The sequence below is a fragment of the Rhinolophus sinicus genome, linkage group LG04, assembly GCF_036562045.2.
Source record: "Rhinolophus sinicus isolate RSC01 linkage group LG04, ASM3656204v1, whole genome shotgun sequence".
In the NCBI taxonomy this organism is placed as follows: Eukaryota; Metazoa; Chordata; class Mammalia; order Chiroptera; family Rhinolophidae; genus Rhinolophus; species Rhinolophus sinicus.
The window spans coordinates 170985498-171006883 of record NC_133754.1 but is presented as its reverse complement, the minus strand read 5'-3'; the positions used below and the strand labels follow the sequence as shown (position 1 = coordinate 171006883).

At 54.5% G+C, this 21386-nt stretch overlaps 1 protein-coding gene across 11 annotated transcripts in view; it reads right to left on the bottom strand.

The window, feature by feature from the left end:
* Window positions 1-220: 220 nt before the first annotated feature.
* Window positions 221-21386, bottom strand: part of RGS3 (regulator of G protein signaling 3) — a 112214-nt gene continuing 91048 nt past the window's right edge. For 7 of the 11 annotated variants that reach the window (XM_074330858.1, XM_074330857.1, XM_074330859.1 and 4 more), the window contains 6 exons: window positions 13485-14486; window positions 5842-5906; window positions 3147-3248; window positions 2690-2751; window positions 1953-2119; window positions 221-1178 (listed from right to left, as the gene is read on the bottom strand). In XM_074330858.1, coding sequence (XP_074186959.1) covers window positions 993-1178; window positions 1953-2119; window positions 2690-2751; window positions 3147-3248; window positions 5842-5906; window positions 13485-14486 — 1584 coding nt within the window. In that variant the 3' untranslated portion in view covers window positions 221-992. Of the gene's footprint in view, window positions 1179-1952; window positions 2120-2689; window positions 2752-3146; window positions 3249-3346; window positions 5813-5841; window positions 5907-13484; window positions 14487-16848; window positions 16939-21386 lie in introns of those variants that run through there. The other 4 variants (XM_074330861.1, XM_074330863.1, XM_074330867.1 and 1 more) reach the window with 4 other exon arrangements.

Below are 21386 nucleotides of genomic sequence, written 5' to 3'. Positions count from 1 at the left end.
CCACCTCCCAGGCTTGCTGAGAACACGAGGTGACAAATGGAACAAGCATGGTAAAGCGGCTGGCACAGAGGCAGCGGCTGTCAGGGAGCAGCTTTCGCCGGTATTATCATGTCTATGGCTCCAGGATGGGAGGCAGGTGATGGCTAGAGAGGAGAAGCTGGACTAACAGCCCAACTACCAACCCTTGGGAAACCTCCAAACCAGGAACACGCAGAAAGGGTCAAGAACAAGAAATAACACAGGCCTTTTATTTGCTCCAGAACTTGGCTGCTGTGTGGTCTGAGGGTCTCATGCTTTCCCGGAGCCCCTGAGGGACACCTCACTCAGGGGTGCTGGGTTTCTGTGGGAGGCCAGGCTACAGCACCTGCCCCTCTAGGCCTAAGCAGTCCACAAGGCCCAGTTACCCATCACTGGTGCCTGGAACCAGCAAAACCCCTGAAACTGGAAAATGATGGCCACCTCCTCTGCAAGGTGGCTTTTCACAAGGCGTTGGTTAAAATATTGCACTTGTAAATTAGGAAAACTGATGAGGCAAAGGTTTCCTATTACAGGATGACGTGCCAAGCATCCTACTACTGTTTAAATAAATAAAACTCAAGGCAGGGATCTGAGCCCTGAGCCCCAGCGGCGCCCCTGGAGAGCCCTGGAGCCTGGGCCTCGCCCCTGCCCCATCAGCCAGTTCTTTAAGGAACTTGGTCAATGCACGGTCTCCACAGCAGGGAGCAGCAGCTCTGATCGGCTCAGCCAGGGCCCCTGACCTGCCGGAGCCCGTGGGCCCCCTCGTACCAGGGCAGTGGAGACCCAACGAGGCCAGTCCTTCTCTCCAGTGGCCTGGGCCTCTCTTGGTCCAGGCCTCTCATCCAAATGTCCATCTGTCTGCCCGGAGATACGGCCTCCGGGGGCTTGGTTGCCCACTGTGTCGCAGGGGAGAGGGAGACATGGGAGGGGGCCCAGCCCGCCTGGTGTGAATGCTGAGCTCTACCCTGAGGCCTCTAAAGTGGGGGACTCATTTTCTTCTGGTTAATGAGGTCTAGGTAGAGGTCAGAGCGGAGGAAGCGTGGGTACGAGTCCTTTTCCATGAGCCCAAAGATGCGCTTTTGTGCCAGATCAAAGCAGCCGCGCGTGACGCTCTGCAGGTTGTCCTTGGTGTGCTCCCGTGTGTATGAGTCCAGGTTTACCTGCAGGGGTAGAGGCGGCATGGTCAGGGCTGTCTGCAGGGGGCTGACCTGAGGGCCAGGGCCGGGGGTGGGACCTCGCCAGCGTTTCACCTCCAAGCCCTTCTGCTCCACATTGTAAGGTTCAGAGTGGAGGCCCTCAGGTCAGTAGATTCAAGTCCTGGCTCGGTCACTTACTCCAGGGCCTGAAAACACCAACTTTAGAGTCAAGCTGCCCACGTGCAAATCCCAGCAGTGCCACACCTACGTGTGTGGCTTTCAGCAAGTCACTTAAGTGCTCTGAGCCTCAGTTGTCTTATAGACAGATCAGGAATAATAGTAGATTCTTCCAAGAGTTGTGCAAACGAAGCAGAATCCTCCACAATAAACAGATAGGGATTAAAGCAATAGCTCATCCTTGCTACTCTGCACATAGTGACGGCAAACAGTAAGCACTCAATAGATGTTAGGTACTCTGATTAGGCTCTCCAAGGCGGTCCCTCATTTTTAAAATGAAGATAATACTAAAACCCATTTTACAGATGGTCGTGGGGGTTAAACACGAGAGCCCATTCATAAAAGGCTTAGCACCTCAACAGGCCATTTTTGTTATCAACGGAATTCAGTTCTTCCTGAGGCCCCAGCTGGCTTCCTTTCCACGCTGGGCACACAGTCCCTAAGACTCACTCTGGCGTCCCCCCTTCCTGAGCTCCTCCCTGAGGCTGCCAGGCAACCCCAGTCACGGAGAGGCCACTGCGCATGAGGACAAGGGCCTGAGGGCCCGGCCTGAGGCCCTACCTCCTTGCACGCCTGGATTGCGATGTACTCGGCGAATATCTTCTTGGCCTTGGCTGCCATCTTGGACTGGGATTTAACCTTCTTGAAGTCCTCGCATGCCAGCCAAAATTCCAGGTTCTCCTCACTAAATTCAGTGCGAAGGAAGGCCTGGAACACTGCTAACCCATCTGTAAGGAGAAGCCCAGACTCTGGGTGAGAGCAGAACCAGCCCCTCATGCCCTCAGGACCCTCGCTTAGTCTGGGGCCTTTAGGGTACAGATGCCAGGAGCCCTGGGATGCGGTCTCACCCCTGCCATTGCCTCTTTGTGGGCTTTGGGCAGGTCTCTCCCCAATTGTGCCTCAGTCTCCTCACCCTGTCTCCTGGAGCCCTGCGAAGATCACAGGGGATCCTGCCCATGAGACAGTGGGCACATTCAGCCCAGTGTAAGCCCTCAGTACATGGAAATGTTTATTAGTATTATTCTGGGAACATGGGTATTAGCACACAGGTCCCAACGGCCTCTAGCAGGCAGTGCCAGCTCCCATGGACAGGGAGGGGCTGGCCGAAGCCGGCTCCAAGGCCAGACCAAGGGCCTCAGCCTGGGCTCAGCCTCTCCCAAAGGCACTTAACTAAACCCAGCAAAGAGGGAAACGCAACCTTTCCAGGACCAGTCGTACTCTGGTCTGAAAGAGGAAGACGGGACAGAGGGGAGAGAGAGAACACAGGGAGGGGGAACAGGCCACTGGTCCCCACTTACATTTGTGAAGCAGCAGCTTCTCCAAGGACTCTCCCCACTTGAGGGCTTCCTCTGAGGTGGGCCTGAGGGGAGAGGGAAGGCGCAGTCAGGGCACAGCGAGGGCCCCGTCAGGCCCTGGGGACGTGGGATGGCAGGTCTGGGGAGCCTCTGTTAGCTGCCCTTGGTCCAGGCAGCAGCTGAGCCCAAATGGGGAGCCCAGGAAGGGGCCCACCCCTTCTTAGGGTGGCATCACTTCCAGCCCCCGCCTCCGCCCCTGCCTGGCGGCCCTTCCCATTGCAGCTGTCCCCCCGGAGGGCTGCTGCTGGCAGGTACCAGGCTCTCTCTAGGAGAGCCTCCATCCAACCCAGAGCAGGATCAAGCCAGCAACACCCCTTCCGCCTGAACCCCACCACCAGCCTTGCTACCCAGGGGACCAGCGAGTGCCTGAGGGGTCCTAGGGATGCCCAGCAGCACCTACTTGAATGACTTCGTCACTTTGTCTGCCTTGCTTGCTGGCTGAGCCCCGGGGGACTCGTTCCGCCGCCTGAAGATGCCCAGCTTGTTCTTCATGTCCTTGGCTCTGGGGGCAGAAGCAGAGAAGGGGGTCGGTCACCCTGGCCCACTCGGCCCCTGCACATTCAGGGTGGGGAAGCCGTGGGCTGAGGCGAGGGCACCTACTCCTTCATCGTGTGCCGCCTTTGTAGATTCCCGTTGCGTGTGAGGTACATGCCTCGGAGCATCTCTGTAGAGCCCCCCCAACCTTGGGGCCAAGGAAAGTCTGCAGGGAGCACCCCGAGGCTCCTGCCCCCCACCCCGGAGTTCCGGGCGGCAGGCAGGGAGGCAGCAACAGTGCAGGCTGCAGCCTAGTGCTCACCGGGCTCCCAGCCGGACTACTGGACACCAGGCATACGCTGGGCTGGGACTCAGACAGGAGGAGTCAGGAAATGGGAGGGACCAGCACAGGGAGCAGAAAAAAAAGTCTCCCTTCTGGCCAACCCTGAGAGGGAGCCTGTGAAAGGGGCATGTGTCTGCAAGGGGCGGCCTCTGGGGCCGGCCCAGGCAGGAAGCCAGATCCAGTTATTTGTGACTGGCCTCCCCTGTTGCCATGGCAGCATGGGGCGGAGGGGGTGGGGAGGAGGAGAAAACAAGTCAGCAATTTGCTGGGAGGGGAAGAAGGGAAGGAGGGAAGGCTCTGTGCACCAGGGTGGCAGGACTGGCTATTTTTAGCCAAGAACTATTTTTAGTGTTGCCACACCCCCCCAAGGTGGCACATTTCAGCACTGGGCAAAGCTGCTGGCAGGAAAGGGGTTAAATGTCCCATGCTCCTGCTCACATCCTCTCTTAAGCCTAGACCCCCTACCCTGGGTACCTCAGAGAAGATCTCCTCAGCTGGCCCCTCAGCCTTAGTCACTGGCTTTGGGTACTTCCATCCATGAACACGCAGCACGCTCCAAAAGTTTTAGTACAACTTTAAGCTTGAATAAATTCAGAAGTACAAATCCTATCAACTTTCAAGAACACCTTTTGAAAGTTTAATTGTTTAAGGTTTAAGACACATTTAGTTTTATGATTTTTGAATAATAGAAAATAATTTTGGTCTCCATCCTTCTGATTGAAGATGAAAAATACTGACTGAAACCAAAAGTTGAGAATGTATGATCAAAATCACACAGCTAAGTAAGTGTAAAAGAAATTTAAATAATTCAACTCTCAAATGTGTTTTGTAAGTTTGTAGCACTTATATTTCTGAAGTTATTCAAGCTTCAAATGGCACTATGACCTATGGGACACCCTGTGTGACTGAAGGAAGTGGTACCTCGTAAAGGTTAAGTGAGACTCTGGAGCCAGACTACCTCAGTTCAAATCCCAGCTCCAGCAGTTACCAACTGTGGAGTTACTTAACCTCGCTGAGCGTCAAGTTTTGTCTTCTGTTAAACAGGGATTATAAAATTATCTACCATCTGCTGGGTTGTTTCAAGGCAAGGAGAAAAGGCACATAAAGCTTTAGTACAATGCCTGGGGCAAAAATGCTCAAGCTTAGGAATAGAGGCTTACATGCTCCCTAGGGTCTGGGGCAGCTGTCCAGCTACGGGGACCCAGCTCTGTCTAGCAGGTTCTAAGCCAGTGAGATAGGACCAAGGAGTCCAGGGACTGGCAGCCCTCTGGTGAGACTCAGGGCCCTCAGAGAGCCCTGGGGGGCTGGGAGAGACCGGCCCTCCCCTGTCCTTCACTGCTCCATCCCTGAGAGCACCACAAACAGCAGCTCTGGCCTGGACCAGATGGCTGGTACAAAGGACTATTTTTGTTTGTGTGTTTCACCTTTCCTAGAAAGTATGATTGCTCCTGGCTGCAGAGAGAAGCCTGCAATGGCCGCGAGAAACTGGAGAGGGCAGGGGAGGCAGAGTTGCTAGGGCAGTGGACCCCGCATAAGGTCGAGGCCAGGGAAGAAGGATGCAGGAGGCATCTGAGAAGGCTCCCTGTTGTCCTCCCCCAGGCCCAGTTTGTGCAGATTGGTGGGCATGACAGGACCTGCAGGGGAGAGGGTTCCATATGCCCTGCTGCTCCCTCCTTGTCCCTCTCTGCCATCTCCAAGGCCTCTAGCCGAGGAGTACAAGGAGGCCCGAGGATTCCCCACACCTCCTAACTGGCACCTCTAACAAACCTCCAAAACGAAAGCATAAGGGCTCTGAATGTGGCCAGAATGGCTAGGGGAGTATGAGATACACACTGTGGGCCAGCAGCGCCCCCTCCTGGCAATGCCCAAGACTGTTAGATTTAAGAGCTCAAGAGGAGAAAGGGGAACCCTATGAACTGTCTGTTGAGGGAACAAAGAACTTGTTGAGGTCACTCAGCCACTATTTGGCTCAGAGGCTTGGCCCGGGCCAGGGCAACCTGGCTGGTTTCTTCTGCTTGGATCCCTGTGGCTTCTAGGTACTGAATCAGCACCAAGCCTCATGCGTGGATGCTGAGACAGTGGCGACCCGACCCTGAAGCCACTGCTGAGTCTCAAGATCCTGCTGTCCACTGGTGTCTGTCAGGAACAGGACTACGTGCGGCCCCTTCTCCCCACCTGTACCCCTGGAAGAGAGACAAGCCCAAGGGCAGAGAAAGAAGAGGGGTGAAGAGAGCCTCGCTGATTGCAAGGGTGAGAGCCATGGGTCTTTCCAACATACAGATTTTTGCTCTTTCTCTTCCGGGAGCCTTCATCATCATCCCCAACCGTGTCGACCCCGCTCATCTGCAGAGAAAAGACAGACACGTTGCAGTCTGGGTATCAGGGGCTGCTGCCTTAGCAAAGAAGCTCAGGGACATAACAGCTCCTGCCAACCAGCTTCCCGCCCCCAAAGCTCCCACTTCTCACAGAACAGGTGAGGGAAGGCGACCCCAGTACTGGAAACAGCCTGTCTATGGAGCGCAGCTGGCTTGGCAGAGCCTCCAGCCCAAGGGGTCTCCTCCTAGTGCACCGAGGACCTGGCTTGCTGAGGAGAAGCCAGAGACGCAGCCCTAAAGGCAAGGCAGTAGGGCAGGCCAGAGAGCAAGGCTTCAGTTGGGGTTCTGCTGTGTGACTTGGCCAACTGCTGTCCCTCTCTGAACCTCTATTTCTTAATTTCAAAATCGGCATCATGACTAGCTAACTCAGGATTCTGAGGTTTGAAAGAACCCTGGGATCGGTCAGCAGTGTGCAAAGTAAATTATTACACAGGCCTAAGAACACCTCTTCTGCTTTAAAACTTTCCATGGCTCCCTAGTGCCCTCAGGGTAAGGTCTGAACTCCACAACATGATGTACAGGGTCTACCTTATTAGGTTCTGGGCAGAAAGTTCTACTTTAACATTAGTTACAACTCCTTCAGTTACTCCCTAGCCCGACTCCTGCTCCAGTAACCTCCTCAACCCTGCTCTGCAACCAAACAAAATGTCTTCACCTATCCTGTCCCCTTACCTCAGGCCTTTGCATGTGCTACCCCTTTCATGGAGAGTGCCTTTGTGATTCTCCTACTTCCCTTTCCTCCTAAGACCCAGCCTCAGGAAAGAACCAGATCTCGGGAAAGCCACTTAAATGCCTCCTCACCTGGGAGGCCCTCCCTGACGCCTAGACCAAGGTGGTGTCCCCTTTACCCCTTTTGAGGTCCCCACTACCCCTGAAATGGCTTTTTCCAAATCTGTCTCCTCTACTGTGAGTGCCCAAGAGCAAGACCTCTGTCTGGGTCACCCTCATTGGGCCTGGGACACGGGAGCTCAATATATGTATCGAACGAATTAATGAATCAAGTGAGAAGGAAAGCAGACTGGGAAAGATGCATCTTGAGACTCTCCCTGCTTCATTCAAAGCCTGTAACTTTATCTGCCAGAGCTGCATTGCAGCCCACAGATTCCCCCACCACCACCCCCATCTCCTTGCCTTTGCGTCTGCTGTGCCCCCTTCCTGGAATGCCCTCTCCTCTTCTCTCTAGTGTCCACCTCCCCCCAGTCCGCCTCTCTTCCTCTCCTCCAGACCACTCCAGACTCCCACCATCTCTACTGGGGTCACCCTGCCTCCCTTGTCCTGCCTGTGCCTGTCCGTCCTCCTCCAAGGGAAACCCAGGGCCCCAACCTTGCCACCCCAGAGCAGAAGCCCAGAAAACATCTGAGACAGCAGAGGAGCTAGAGCTCAGAGATGGATGAGCTTGGACACTATGTCCCAAGAGAAGACAGAAGGCCACCAGGTATGGATCTCAGCTCTGACTCCTCATGAGCCCCTGAGCCTCAGTTTCCTCATTTGTAACATAATGAAGAAGGACTAAGCCTTAAAATACTGTTTTCTTAATTCTGGAAAGAAAAGTAATCCAGGTATAGCCAGAAGGGGGAGCTACTAGCCTCAGTGGAGCACCCACGGATGGATGGATGGATGGATGGATGGATGGATGGATGGATGGATGGATGGATGGAGAGATGAATGGATGGATGGACCAATGGATGGATGGATGAAGCATAGCACCATTTACAGAGCTTATAATGCTCCAGACCTCGGAATGGGCATTATCCAGATACTATCTCAGTATATTCAGAGTAAGTCCATAAAGTAAACAGAGGCTCAGAGAAAGTAAGTCATTTGCCCAAGGATATCCAGCATTTGACAGCTAGAATGCAGGTCTGTCTGAATTCAAGCTGTGCGTTTCTCCGCCAGAGGATGCTGCTACTCAAATGCAAGGACAGGGCACATTTTGAATGTTTTCAATGAAAGATTCAGGGGAAATGCCGCCTCCTTCCTGAGAATGCTGCTCCACCAAGGTTGTAAACACATGTGTGTACGTGCACACACAGGCACACGCCCATCTGTGCTGTGTGATTCCCGAGCTCGGTTTGCAGCCAGGCTTGGGCATAGATCCTGCTTCCACTGACTTTGGAGAAGTTTCCCGGCCTCTCAGCTTCAGCTTCTTTAGCTGTTTGAGCTAGAGGGATGTAGGAGAATCACAAAGGCAGCCCCCATGGAAGGAGCAGCACATGCAATAGATGCATGTGACGATAACCATACACCCAACTGTTGGAAGATTCACCAGGAAAATGTCTGGGCCCCCATGGCCCAACCCTGGCACACAGGGCGCCCTCCGCAACCAGGGGACGCCAGTGTTCACTGCCCAGTGAGTGTCACTGCGGTCACCCCATTGCACATGCAGGCTGCGGTCGCACTGGCCTGGGGAGGCAGTGCCCGCAGCCCCCACCCGTGGGAAAGGGCCCCGTGCTGGGCTTCCTCCCATTCTAACCTCAGCTTCCGCACTTTATCGGGAGCACACAATGGGCCTGTGGACCACTCCCACCCGCCATCCCCAGCCTCTGCACTGCTGGGAAATGGGCTCTTCCTTCCACTGCTGGGAGGGGGTCATCTTCGCAGGGACCAGCCCATGCCAATCAGCCTGCTAGAGGGGCTGGACAGCTCTGGCTCTGGGGGGAAAGCCCAGGCACCAAGGCGGGGTGGGCTGTGGGCCAGAAAGAAAAGAAACTGAGATCCAAAGTCGGGGTTCTGACTTCCAGCCCCCGAGTGGCTCCCAGGGTTCCTCTCTCCAGGAGCTGCAGCAAGACCTGCCCAGAGCCCAGCACACAGAGGAACTCTCTTTCCCATCTGCTACTGCCTCGCTACACTATGCGACCCTCCCTGCTGAAAAGCAAATAGAGACAAGCCCAGACCAGGCAGCCCCCCACCCCCACGCCCCCACTCCAGGCAGGAATCCCTTGGGTCTGCCCAGCCCTACCCTGCCACCTCCAGGGACTGGGAGCTCACTGCCTCTCGGAATAATAATTATAACTGTAATTGTAATTAGAACTATCATCACAGTAGTGGTTAAGAGCACAGATTCTAAACTGCCTAGACTTGAATCCCAGCTCAGTCATTCATTGGTTAACAGACTTGAGCCAATTTACATTCCCTCTCTGCAACTTGCTTTCTTTCTTTGTAAAACGAGGGTGATAATTAGACCCACTCATAGGGCTGGGATGAGGTTACTGAGCACACGGCAAGTACTCAGCGTAAACCTAGTGCCTGTCCGAGGATGTGCTCAATAACTGTTAGGCACCGTGCTTATTGCTGTTATTTCTTGAGCACTCACTATGTGCCAGGCCCTGAGCACAAGTGTCATAACTACCTAATTTATTCTTCGCAACAATTCTAAGAGCTATTTGCTGTTATTTCCCCCAGTTTACAGCTGAGGAGACTGAGGCCCAGAGCAGTTCAGTTACTTGCCTGGACTCTGCAAGCTGGCAAGTAGTAGAGTTTCCAGTTCGGTTCCAGAGCTCACCCATGACTGCGGGCTCTCCTTGAGCCTGGCCTCACCTGTTCCCCTATTGGTCCTGACCCGACTTCTCTGATCATCCCAGCCTGGCAGGCCCCATGGAACCTTGTGGAAACACTGGCTCTAAACTCTACAGTTATGTATTTAGACATAGGAAATAATTTTTCTTTAGGCTTTTCTTAAATAGGAGGCTGGAAGGTATTATCATGCCTTGGAGATGGAAGGCAACTTAGGGGCCCTCTCATCTGACCTCCGGCCTAGGCGGGAAGCTGAGTCTGGGAGGGTTGGTGCCCTTGCTGATAGCCTCTGCCCAAGCCAGTCCCCTGCAGGAGGGGAGAAGGAAGCATGGCCAACGAGGGGCCCCAGCCTCTGTCTCCTCACTGGCAAAGAATGACTGCTGACTCGCCTGAGCCAGGCCAGGCTGCAGTGGAATTCAATGGTAGCATCCTGGGCCCAAACACAGATACTCTGGGGTTTCTCTGGCTCCCAGGAAAAGAGCTGATGGAGGCCTCTGGATCTGCCCTGCATGGCCTCCAGCGAGCAGCTGGCAAGGCAGGGGTCTGGCAGCAGAGGGCACTGTGAGACAACTCAACTTAGCACAGGGAGCCAGACCCAGGGCTTGACGCTAAGGTTAACTTTGGAGGGTCTTCTTTCTAGACCTCAGGCAGCCGCACTTGGCCCAGCAGACCATCTCTCAGGTCTGTCTGGTTCGGATACTTATGCTCACAGTAGAAACCGCTCAGTGCATAAAGGGGGGGGGATGATAGCTAGGGGGAGGGGCACCGTAGGGACTTTCACACTGTCACAGGCAACTTGCGTTCCAGGCAGCCTCAGCTTAGCCACACAGCAGGACAATGACCACCCCAAGGCTACACCAGCTCTGTCTGGCCCTCCTGGGTCTCATCACAGGACCAGTGCCATGTGCACAGAGCTTACTACGTACTGAAACCTTCTGAAATCCCTGGAGAACTCTGTGCAGACTGAATCCTTCCCATTTTATAAGAGAAAACTGAAGCTCAGAGAAAGATTTAACTTGGCCAAGGTCTCAGGACCAGGAGGGAGGAGGCAGAGCTGAGACGGTCTGTCTGACTCCACAGCCTGAAGACTGCGCCCCTCTCCTCTTCACCCCTTGCTTGGCACTGCCTGGCAGGGCCTGGCAGCATCCGCTGATCCTCCCAGCAAAACCAGGCCTACGCCAGGAAGATGGAAGTCATGGGGGAACCACTGCCTCCCCAGCTGCCAGCCCCGAGCCCCTGCTCCTCACCAGCATGAGGTGCACAGGGCCTGGGGGAGAGCCAGAGAGGACTGGACAAGGGTGAGGCCACTGTCCAACTGCACTCGCTGTGTGGCCTGTCCACCCTCAGCCTCAGGCTCCCCGCTGTAAGACTGGTACAGCTGGGCCCACCTTGCAGCAGTGTTGTGAAGGCTAGAACAGGGAGCTGGAGGCACTTGGTGACTGTTGGGGTCACTGTTACTCCTCTTGCTCTGCTATCGTCCTCCTCCTCCCCACCCCTCTCCTTCTCGTCAACATGACTCCCATTTATGGAGCACCCAGCAGGTGCTGAGTGCCAGGTACTGCCCTAAACACTTTACCCTCGTTGGGCTATTTAATCTTCCCAGCACCCGTACACAGGGGTTGTTATTATCCTACCCATTTCACTAGTGAGGAAACTGAGGCTCAAAGAGGGGCAGGGACTTGCCCAGGGCCCACTGCTGATGAGGGAGGGGCTGAGACCAGGGTGCTTGTCCAGCCTGGACCTTACTTCCCCTTGACAAAGGTACGCTTCTTACTGCAGCCAGCTGCCTGGAGGGACTTGCCCAGCTGCCAGTTGCCTGGAGGGAGCAGGATATGAATGATGGTGAAGGACTCGAGGGCTGGTAGCCACCAGAGGGCTGGGGGCAGCCTCTGCAGTCCTGCCAGCTCAGTCACTCAAGCCCAAGAAAGGAAGAGCCAGGCCAAAAGAGAGTGGGAACCCTGGGCACCCAAAAAAGGAAGCTGACACTGGAGAGAGCTGGTTCATGCCTGCTAGACTCCCTGGTGGAAGTATCTGTCCCCAAATAGGAGCTGAGATCAACTGATTTTGGGAACCTGCACAGGAAATAGGAGCTGAGGTCAACTGATTTGGGGAAGCAAAATGTGTGTGAATTTATCTACATAAAAATATTTAAATTGGAGCAAGGGGGTTGGGGAGAGAAGTTGGAAAGGTCTGGTGGGGGATGAGGGTTGGGAGGCCTAAGGCAGGGGGTGGGCCCCTGGATCTCAGCCACCGTCCAGAGATGAGCAGTTAGCATGAGGCCTCACCTCGGTAGGACAGATGCTCTCCTGTAGCAGCTGCATCAAGAAATGGTCTAAGACGGTGATACTCAAACTATGAGGAACATCACGATCCCGGGGGCGGGGGGCACACCAGAAGTCTGGGGTTGGGGACTTAGAAACCTATATACTATTAACCTCCTCCTGGTGATGTCGGAGCACATCAAAGTTTGAGAACCACACATGTTTCAGATGAGATCTAGTCCCAGTTCCTCTGAGATTTGATTCCAATTCCTGGGCGAAAGTTTTCTCAGGGCCTCTGCCTGCCCTTCCAGCCCCACTACTTTTCCATAGGTGTTCAAAGCTAGTGGCTGCAAAGCTAAGGTTTCTGAGGCCATGTGCCAACCAGCCGGGAAGTGTGCTGGAATCCATCAGTCACGTCTGCCATGGGTTTGACGGCAGGAACGGCAGTAGGAGTGCCACGCGTCTGCCATCCCAGCACTTTAGGAATGCCCTGCTCTAGTCAAACTGGCTTCTATGGACAGTTTTGTCCGGGTCATGTCCTCTTTCACAGAATGCCTGCCTCATCTTCTCTGTTTATTCCAAACCTGCTCAAACTTTGAAGTCAAGCTGAGGGGCATCTTTCTCCAGAATCCTTCCCTGATGGCTCTAGGCCCTGGGGTTTCCCCTCCCTGAACTCCCAGGGCTCTGAGGGTCAGCTGCCCTCCGTGGACACTGACCACCCCCCACCCGCCTAGCCTCACAACAGTTGTCATAACAACACCTTGCACTGGCCTGGCGGTTAGCACCTCAACCCCACTTGCCATAGCGCCTGCACCAAGGACATGAGGCCCCAGACTCTTCCAGTTCATCTTCAACTGCCCTGGGACATTAAGGCTCAGAGGAGCTGAGAGACTCACCCAAGGTCACACAGTAAAGGTCTGAACCCAGACTCAAGCTGGCTAGTGGGCTTCAAAGGGCATGGTGCAAGCCCTTCACTGTTAGGCCACCTTCCTGGCCCACACTGATAACTCATTCCTCCCAGGCTGAGATCAGCCTCACACATTTCTGGGGCCCCTGCTGGGGCACACAGCACAGAGCCGAGCACACAGCAAGAAGTCAATAAACACTTTTTCCCTCTATTTATAAATATTTGCAGGAGGCAAACAGCATGATGGTTAAGTGCTTTAGCCCTGGAGCCATAGTCTAATTCTGGTTCCGACACTTATAAACCATGCAACCTGGGTGCAAGTGACACAACCTCTCAGTGCCTCAGTTTCCTCATCTGTAGGGAACAAAAATACTATCTACTTCATAGAGCTGTTGTGACTTAATGTAAATTGCTTCGAATAATGCCAGCACAGAGTAAATAAGTGTTGTCACTGTTGCTGGCTGATGGATTTCTAGTCTAGCTAGGCCTGGACCAAGTCTAAATTGTGACTATTTCTCTAGCTACTATCAGATCTTCTAGATCCAAATACACAATGTCCTGGATTGGCCACACGTACTCTAATTCCTGTGGGAACCCCAGTACAACTTAGCTATTTAGCTATAAGAACACAGCATCTGGAGTCATAAAATCAGGTGTTTAAATCCAGGGTCTGTCTTCTTGGTCCCTTTGGGCCTCAGTTTTGTCCTCTGTTAAATGGGTAGAAGGCTCATTGGAAAAGCTCATTAGAAGGCTTAGAAAAGAGCAGGGGTGGGACAAAATGACTGCTCTTTCCCTACAGCTCCGGGACCCACTCCCATCCCACTGTCTCATGTAGCCACTCCCCCTCCACCCCTGGCCTTCGTACCTTCCTGTGTCCTGTGAAAAAGAGGGAAAGGTGGTGCATGGAGCCGCCGTTGCGGCCCAGTTCCTTCTTGAGGGTGCGGGGCGAAGGCATGGCCCAGGAGGACGAGGTGCCCTCTCCGTCTGAGCAATGCAAGGTGGTGTCGGAGGCGAAGCAGGGCCCGCGGACCTCCTGCAGCAGGCTGCCCTCGCTGTGCGTCCGGCGCCGCAGCGAGTTCTGTACACGTAGCGAGAGGCCGCCCTCAGCACCCTGGCCTGTCTCAATCATGCTGCTGCGCTTGACCTCGCTGCGTTCACCATAGTTGTCATCACTCGTGTCCTCGTCCTCGTCTTCCTCCCCTGCATCGCCCTCGTCCCCGTCCTCGGCCTCTTCCGCGTCCTCCTCGTCGCAGGAACTGCCCCCCTCCGCCCCTGCCTTCTGGCTGAAGGTCCGATCTAGCCGGACTTCAGGGATCACAAAGGCCGGCCTGGAGGCCACGGGCGCGTCCCCAGGGGGTACTGGTGCGTCCCCGGGGGGTACTGGTGCATCCCCAGGGGGTACTGGTGCGTCCCCAGAGCTTGTGGTCTCCTCCGAAAGGGCCCCGGCTGGCAGGGGGGCCTCGTTGGGGGGCAGGTCTTGACGTGGTGGAAGGTCCTGGGCACAGGGTTCCTGGATGGCAGGGAGGTCTTGGCTGGGAGGGGCTTCTTGCCTGGCAGGAAGGTCCTGGCAGGGAGGGAGGGCTGAGGGTACAGAGGGCTCCAGGCATGGTGGGGAATCCTTGCTTGGGGAGGGTTCCTGGCCTGGAAGGGGTTCCTTGCAGGAAGGTGAGTCTTTGCTGGACAGGGATCCTTGGCCGGGAGAAGGCTCCTGGCCAGAAAAGGAGTCCTTGATGGGTGAAAGGTCTTGTCCTGGAGGGGGCTCCTGGCCAGGAGAGGGGTCCTTGCTGTGTGGGGGGTCCTCGGCACCTGGCCCCTTCCCTTCCTCCAAGGGCATCTCCTTCTTCTCATCCGCCTCTGACTCAAACATCTGGAAAACAAAGAGAAAACAAAAAAGTTTCAGAAGAGGAGGTTATGAGATGCTAGGTACTGTGTACCAGCCAACATCCCAGAGGCTGAAGCAAAATCAGGCAGTGGCCAGAACCCCACATCCTGCACCCTGCACCCCACAGTCTGAAAACCGAAGCACCACATGGAAACCTGAAAGCCCCTTTGGCTTTGCTGTATAAGAGGTCCCAGCCTTATCTCCTTGCTTGAAACTTCTGTCCTATCAAAAGGTTGGTCATTTAGGGGAGAGGAAGAGGTAACACCATTATTTGGCTTCTATTATGTGCCCACACCATGGCAGATGAAACTCCTCTTATATAATCTCCCTAATGACCCTCCAAGGCAAGTGTCATGGTCCCTCTGTAGGTCACCCTGTGAGTCAAGGAGAAACCAGGCAGTCTGTCCTCACGGACCAGAACCAAACCAAACCCCGAGCCAGAGCAATCACTAAGCAGGAGAATCGTGCACCTAGCAAAAGGGCATCTTCTACCTGAACCAAAGCTTGTTTTTGGTTTTTTTGTTTGTTTGTTTGTTTGTTTTCAATTCTAATGAGTCATTCAAATAAGAACTTGCTCTGGATGTTTAAGTATCTTTCTGAAACTAGTAAACTGGAATGAAACCAGAACTTCAATATTGCCCACCCCTGGACTAAATAGATGTCACAGACACATGCAACCTCCCTGAGGGATCACCCACCCAGTGACTGCGGTGGGAGGAATCTCAGGAGTTCCACGCATGAAAAACAAAGCATTTTTCTACCTTGCACACAACTCTCAGAACCATGAGTTTTTGCTGGGTCTCTACACGTTTCATTTGCAAGAGGAAAAAGAGTGTCTTTGATGAAGTTTGAAAAGCAGCGATCGCACATGAAGACTGGGGCTCAGAGAAGGTTAAGAACGACCACAGTGCCACAGCCACATGGGGGAAGCAAGTCTCAGGCCTGGGCTGAGCCCCTCATTAGAGTCAAGGACTTAGAAAGCTGTTCCGAGAACTGTTTAGAGCCCTGGTTTCATCCATGAAGAGGCCATAACCAACCAGAACTAATGAAAAAAAAAAAGATGCCACACATACCCAGGACCTTACAGATCCATGAGAACACACACACACACACACACACACACCAAGAATTTCAGGGGTACATACCCCCAGAACACAGGGTAAGAGCGCTTGCTGTAGAGACCCTTAACACCCATTTGACAGATGAGAAAGCTGAGCCAAAGAGCAGTGACTTAGCCACTACTGCACAGCCACCCAGAGACTGAAAGGATCTGCTGGAACCTGAGAAATCCTTTTAGCCCTCGAGAGTCTGTGATGGTGAAGCCTCAGCCAGACTTCCCATCTGGGAGGAAGTGGCCGGCCACCACGTGGGGCAGCTGCAGGGTGCTGCACACACGTGTCAGGGGTCACGCTGGCATCTGGGAGCGCCGGAGTGGATGTGGAAGCACAGTGTGAGTAAGAGCCGCTGCCTGGGAGCACGAAAGTGAAAGCCTTCCCCCACCCCAGCAGAGAAGGTGGCTAAACAAAGGAGGGAACCCTCAGAGGACTCTAGGATGATGCCAGGGTCTGGTTCCCAGGCACAGCCACACACAGGTGCCCACTCACCCCATGGACTCCCTGCCCTGGAACTCCTGCCTGCAGCTGGGAGATGATGCTACCCGAGGACCCCAGGACCTCACAACATCAGTGATCCCAAATCCCTGTGCACAGAGGGGGAAAAAGGGGCAGGAGCCAACCTAGAAGCACTCAGTGGGGTCAGGTAGTCAGTCACTAAACTCTCTGGGCTGCAATGTCCCGACCTAATCAATGGGACAACCAATATGCCCAAGTGACAAGCAGGAGAACATACCATAAAGTGTAAAGCTCTCAACAGGATCTGGTGACGGTAGTCATGGTGATTTAAAGAATAGCATTAAGGGAAATACTGAGACCACAGACTCCAACAGCAGCACCTCTATCCCATGGACCCCTGGAAACAAACCCAGTCAGACACCCAGAATCAGCGCTGGTGACTGTGACGCCAGGCCCCCCAGTCCAGAAATGTCATCTGGAAACTAAGGGCTGTATGTCACCCCATCGGGCTGCTCCCAGGTGGCCAGAGGGACCCTGCACTGACCTGACAGGAAGACTGAGGGCCCAGACTGGACAGTAACCTAGGGACCTGCCCAAAGGCCCTAATCAGGGCCAGGCTGGGGTTAGAGCCTCCAGCCTCTCACTCCTTCTTCCCCAGCTGACTTCTAATCTCAGTCCCCAGAGCAGCCCAGCTCCCCTCCCACTGCCCCTCCCACCAGGGAGCATTCTCCCTCAGGAAAAAACAAACTGCCCCAAGCCAGCTCCCTGGCGCCCACCTTCGCTCACCCCCACCTGGAAGGACCATGAAGGAGGCAGCAACTGGTGCCCTCGGGGCCTGGCACAGAGTGGCCCTGAGAGGAGAGCAGGCCTCATTTCCCCTTTCTTGGGGGGTAGGGGTGGGGCCCAGGCCTGTCCAGGCGGTGACTGCTACCCGTCTGAGCCCGCCCACCCCTCGGGAAAGTGCAGCAACAGACCCAAAACCAGAAATGCAAGTCAGCCTGCCTCTGCCAATCTTGCCCTCAACGGAGGCCAAACCAAACAAAGCCAGGAGGGGAAGTGCCGCTGTCCCCAGAGGGCCCCTGCCAAGGGCAGCTGAGAAACCACCAAGGACTGAAGGGCCCAGCAGTTTGGTGCTCAGATGCCTGAGTGAGACTTGGGTTTTGATCCCTGCGATGTCACTTTCCAGCTGTGCCACTCTGGTCAAGCCTCCCAGCTTCTTGGAGACCCAGAGCCATGATACCACACTGGACTCATAGGAGTGAGTCTCCACAGGCCTGACCCAGAAGAAGCATTTGATGAAATGGTGGCTATTATCCGTCTAGTCTTATTTTAAAGATGGGGAAACTGAGGTCCCAGAGGCTAAGGGAATTACCTAAGAAATTGGAGGGTGATTCAGTATTAGAAGTCATGTCTCCTGGCTGAGGCTCTCTCCCTGCTTCCTTGGACCCTTATACACAAGTGTTTGGGGCCCCCAAGGGTCTAGAGGGAAGGGGAGCAGGCTGAGCGCTGCCAACCCCGGGCCCATCCCACACAAGCAGATACCAGCAAACAAGGGCCAGGACTCGTTGGTTCTGTCCTGTGCTCCTGGGCGGGCTGCTCAGGCAGGTTTGGTCAGGCTCATGTTCCTGGGAAAGCTGGGGTGGGGTGCTTAGGGGGAGACGGCCTCTGAAGCAAATACAGGAAACCCTCAGAAATCTGGTCAGGGGGGTGGCAACAGAGAATCAGAACAGGGGAAAAGATAAAGATGACAGCATGTCACAGAATGCATGCCAGGCGTGGGATTGTCCTGTGAGCAAGGGACTGACACTTGCAGAGTGGTGCTACATGAAACGCTCTGGGCATTGTGAGCGGGGGGGGGGGGGGGGGGCTGGGACACATGCATTCATACATGCATGCATACACGCTCGTGTTCATTCATTCTCCAGGCACTGAGTGAGTCCCTGGGGGGAGGGGAGGTAGCAGAGGGCAAGTCAGACACAATCCTTGCCCTCAGTTAAGCAGAAAAAAATAGAGGTTAGACAACTGGTCTTAACAAGTGTGGTGAGTGTTCTGATGGAGGAAGTTCAGGTAGCTGGGGACAGGCAGCTGATTGGGGTGACAAGAATCCAGCCAAGGCACCCCAGAGAGACCAGCCAGTTTGCCCAGGGCCTTGGGTCCAGAATCATGGGTGTGGCTGCCTCCTTCCTATGGGAAGTCTCTCTCTCGCATCCATCACTTCTTTGGCTTGGCTGGACCAGGGTTAATTCTGTCCATGCCTCGCCTGCTACAAGCACACAGGAAATGAACCCGGCCGTCTAAATGGAGCTGCTGTTTAGGAACTAATCAAATCCTCTCCCCAATCCAATCCAGGGCTCAGAACACGCTGGGGAAGGGTGGCAGGTGTAACATCAGAGCGCTTACTCACACCAGCTCTGTCTCCTCGGCTCCAGACCCCCACCTGCTATAGGGATTGGGGAGGGCAGTGAGGGTGGAAGTGACTTGCCCAATGTCACACAGCTACTAAATGTGGAACCAGGTCTGCTGACCCCAGAGTCAACCTGCAGATGTCACTCAGATGACTCACGACATCCGCCACACATGCTGAACTCCGCGTGTGCCCTCAAAATCCACTTCCTGTGCTTGGTGCAGGAGAGGGCCAGAGGGGTGAGGGGGGTGTGAACCGGGGTTTGCCTCCATTTCAGGGTGGCCCTTACACAGTTAGGATTTTACAGAAAGAGCACGGACATAAAGCCAGAAGACCTGGGCTATAATCCACGCCCCATCATTTGCTTCTGGTTTTCTCTGCCATAAAATGGGGTGAGGAGGCCTCCTGACCCCTGTCCCAGAAAGAAAGTGTTCTGTGAACTGGCAAGTCCTTGTAGAAAGGAAGAGGCTGTTAGATTCCAGCCCAGCATCTGACCTCCAGGCGTGACTTTTGAGATGGGTTGCTCCTTCAAGTCTGGCATGCTCTGAGTCTGGCTTCTCAGTCCCTGGCTCGATGCTGGCTTCCAGGAATCCAGCTGCTCCGCTAACACTTAATTCCCCATCCTAGGCCCGGTCCCGCTGCTCTGGCCTGGGTTCCTGACACCCAGAGACTGGAGCCACCACCCTGCTCCAGGCTGCCAGCTCTGGATACTGACCTGACTTCACACCTACTGGCTGGGGGCCCCGGGTGTAATCCCTCTGGGCCTCAGTTTCCTTAGCCACATCGGGGGAGTAACATAGCTCCTCACAGTGCTATGGGAGGAGTGGCCGGGCTGATGGACACCATGCTGTCACACGAGGCACTCAGAAGTGGCAGCCAAACCATCGCAGTACAGCTCAGCTTTCTATCGCCCTCCCGGGATTTCTTCCGCCAGATCCGATGACCCCTTCTCCACGCCGTCAGGGCCTTTTTATTGGAACCCATCCCTGGCCCCCTCTCACGTCCATCCTGCACACTCTCTCAGTCACCCGTCCTTTCCCCAGGCTACAACCACCGGCTGCACCATCTGGCCGCTGCCGAAGTTCAGTCCTCACTGCCAGCCCAGACCTGCCCCCTGAGGCCAATCCCATTGACAAGTGTTCGCCCAGCACCCATGGGACAGTGCTGCTCCCAAACACTGTTCCAGGCTCTGTGCACACACAGGGGAAGGAGAAAGACACCATCCCTGTCCTGGCGGCGCTCACAGGCTGGGGAGGAAGGGCTGACATGAACCAAGTGAACCAAGGCATTGCCCACAGACGCATGTAATGAATACAAACTACGGGCATCACATGAGGGAAACCTATAAGGTGCTGTGAGGGAGAAGAAAGGGGCGTGTGCAAAAGGCCACCCTGAGGAATGACACAGCCCAGATCTGCTCACTGGGCCGCGAGGGGCGCACTAAGGAGGGAAAGACGAATGCCAAGGCCCCGAGCCAGGAAGTCCAGCACCTGGTGGAACAGAGAGGACACCTGTGTAGCTGGAGCCCAGGCATAGAGACCGAGACCTCCCCTTGGATGCCCCTTCGGTGCCCCCAACCCAACGTGCCCCACATTCAATTCAATGCATGGTCTTCCCCAGAGTCCCTTTCTCCCCTCGGAGTCTCTGTATCAATGATGCCACCACTAAGTGCCCAACCTTCCTTTTCCTTCACTATCACCGCCCCAGCCAATCATCAAATCCTCCCAACTGTCCCTTGTAAAATCTTAAGAATTATTCCACTGGGGGTGGGGGTCATGCATGCGTGGGGATATGGAGTTTATAGGATCTCTCTGTAATTTTCTCTTAATTCCTAAAACTGCTCTAAAAAAAATAAAGATTAATAACTATAAACAATAATAATAATCGTTCCACCCTCTCCATCTCCACTACCGCCACCTCCCTCCAGACCACCGTCATCTCCCACCAGGATTGATGCCAACCTCCCAGCAGCGGTCCGAACCCCTCTGGTCATTCTCTACACCAAGCCAGGGGAGACTTCTAAGGGCGGATCTGACCCTGTCATTCCTCTGCTTAAAACTTGACGTGAGTCCCCAGTGCCCTCCAGATAAAGTCCGAGTTCTGTAGCCCTGGGAGATTCTGGGCTCTCTTCTCCCTCTAGCCTCACCTCTCACCACTCCCCATCTTAAGTGTTTGACGATAAATGAATGGGTGGGTGGGTGGGTGGGTGGGTGGGTGGGTGGGTGGATGGATGGATGGATGGATGCATGGGGAATCCAATGAACTTCACAGGACCGTCTAGACTCCTCCTTCTCTAAGTGTGGCCGGTGACCCAGCAGCAGTTGTACCAGGAGCTCACATGAAATAGAGAATATTAGGCCTCAGTCCACACCTCCTGGATCAGAATCTGCATCTCACCAAGATACCAGGTGATTAATTTGCACATTGAAGTTTGAAAAGCACTGATACAGACTACTGGTTCTCAACAGAGAGAAACATTGTAAAAACACCTGTGGAGCATTTAAAAAATACTTCTATCTGGGCTCCATTCCAGACCCACTAGGTAAGATTCCCTAAAAGCAGGGCCCAGGCATCTTGACTTTTTTCTGACAATTCTGGGGAGCAGCCCCAGTTAACAGATGAGGTAAGACCCAGAGAAGGGAGGTGACATGCCCAAGGTCACATCTCAGAATTGGGACAGAATCCAGAACAGAACCTAGTGCGGGACCAGTTCCAACGCACACTGCTCCCTCTGTAACGGGAAGCCCATGAGAAGAGGCATGACCTCAGCAGCGCTTGACCCAGGATGGGGAGCTGGCAAGCCCGCTGGAGTCAGCTACCCATTCATGTTCCCTAGAAACAGAGGACCAACTGCAGTAGGAAGGAGAGGAAGGATGATTGGACTGCAGACTGAAAATTCTCTGTCTCTGA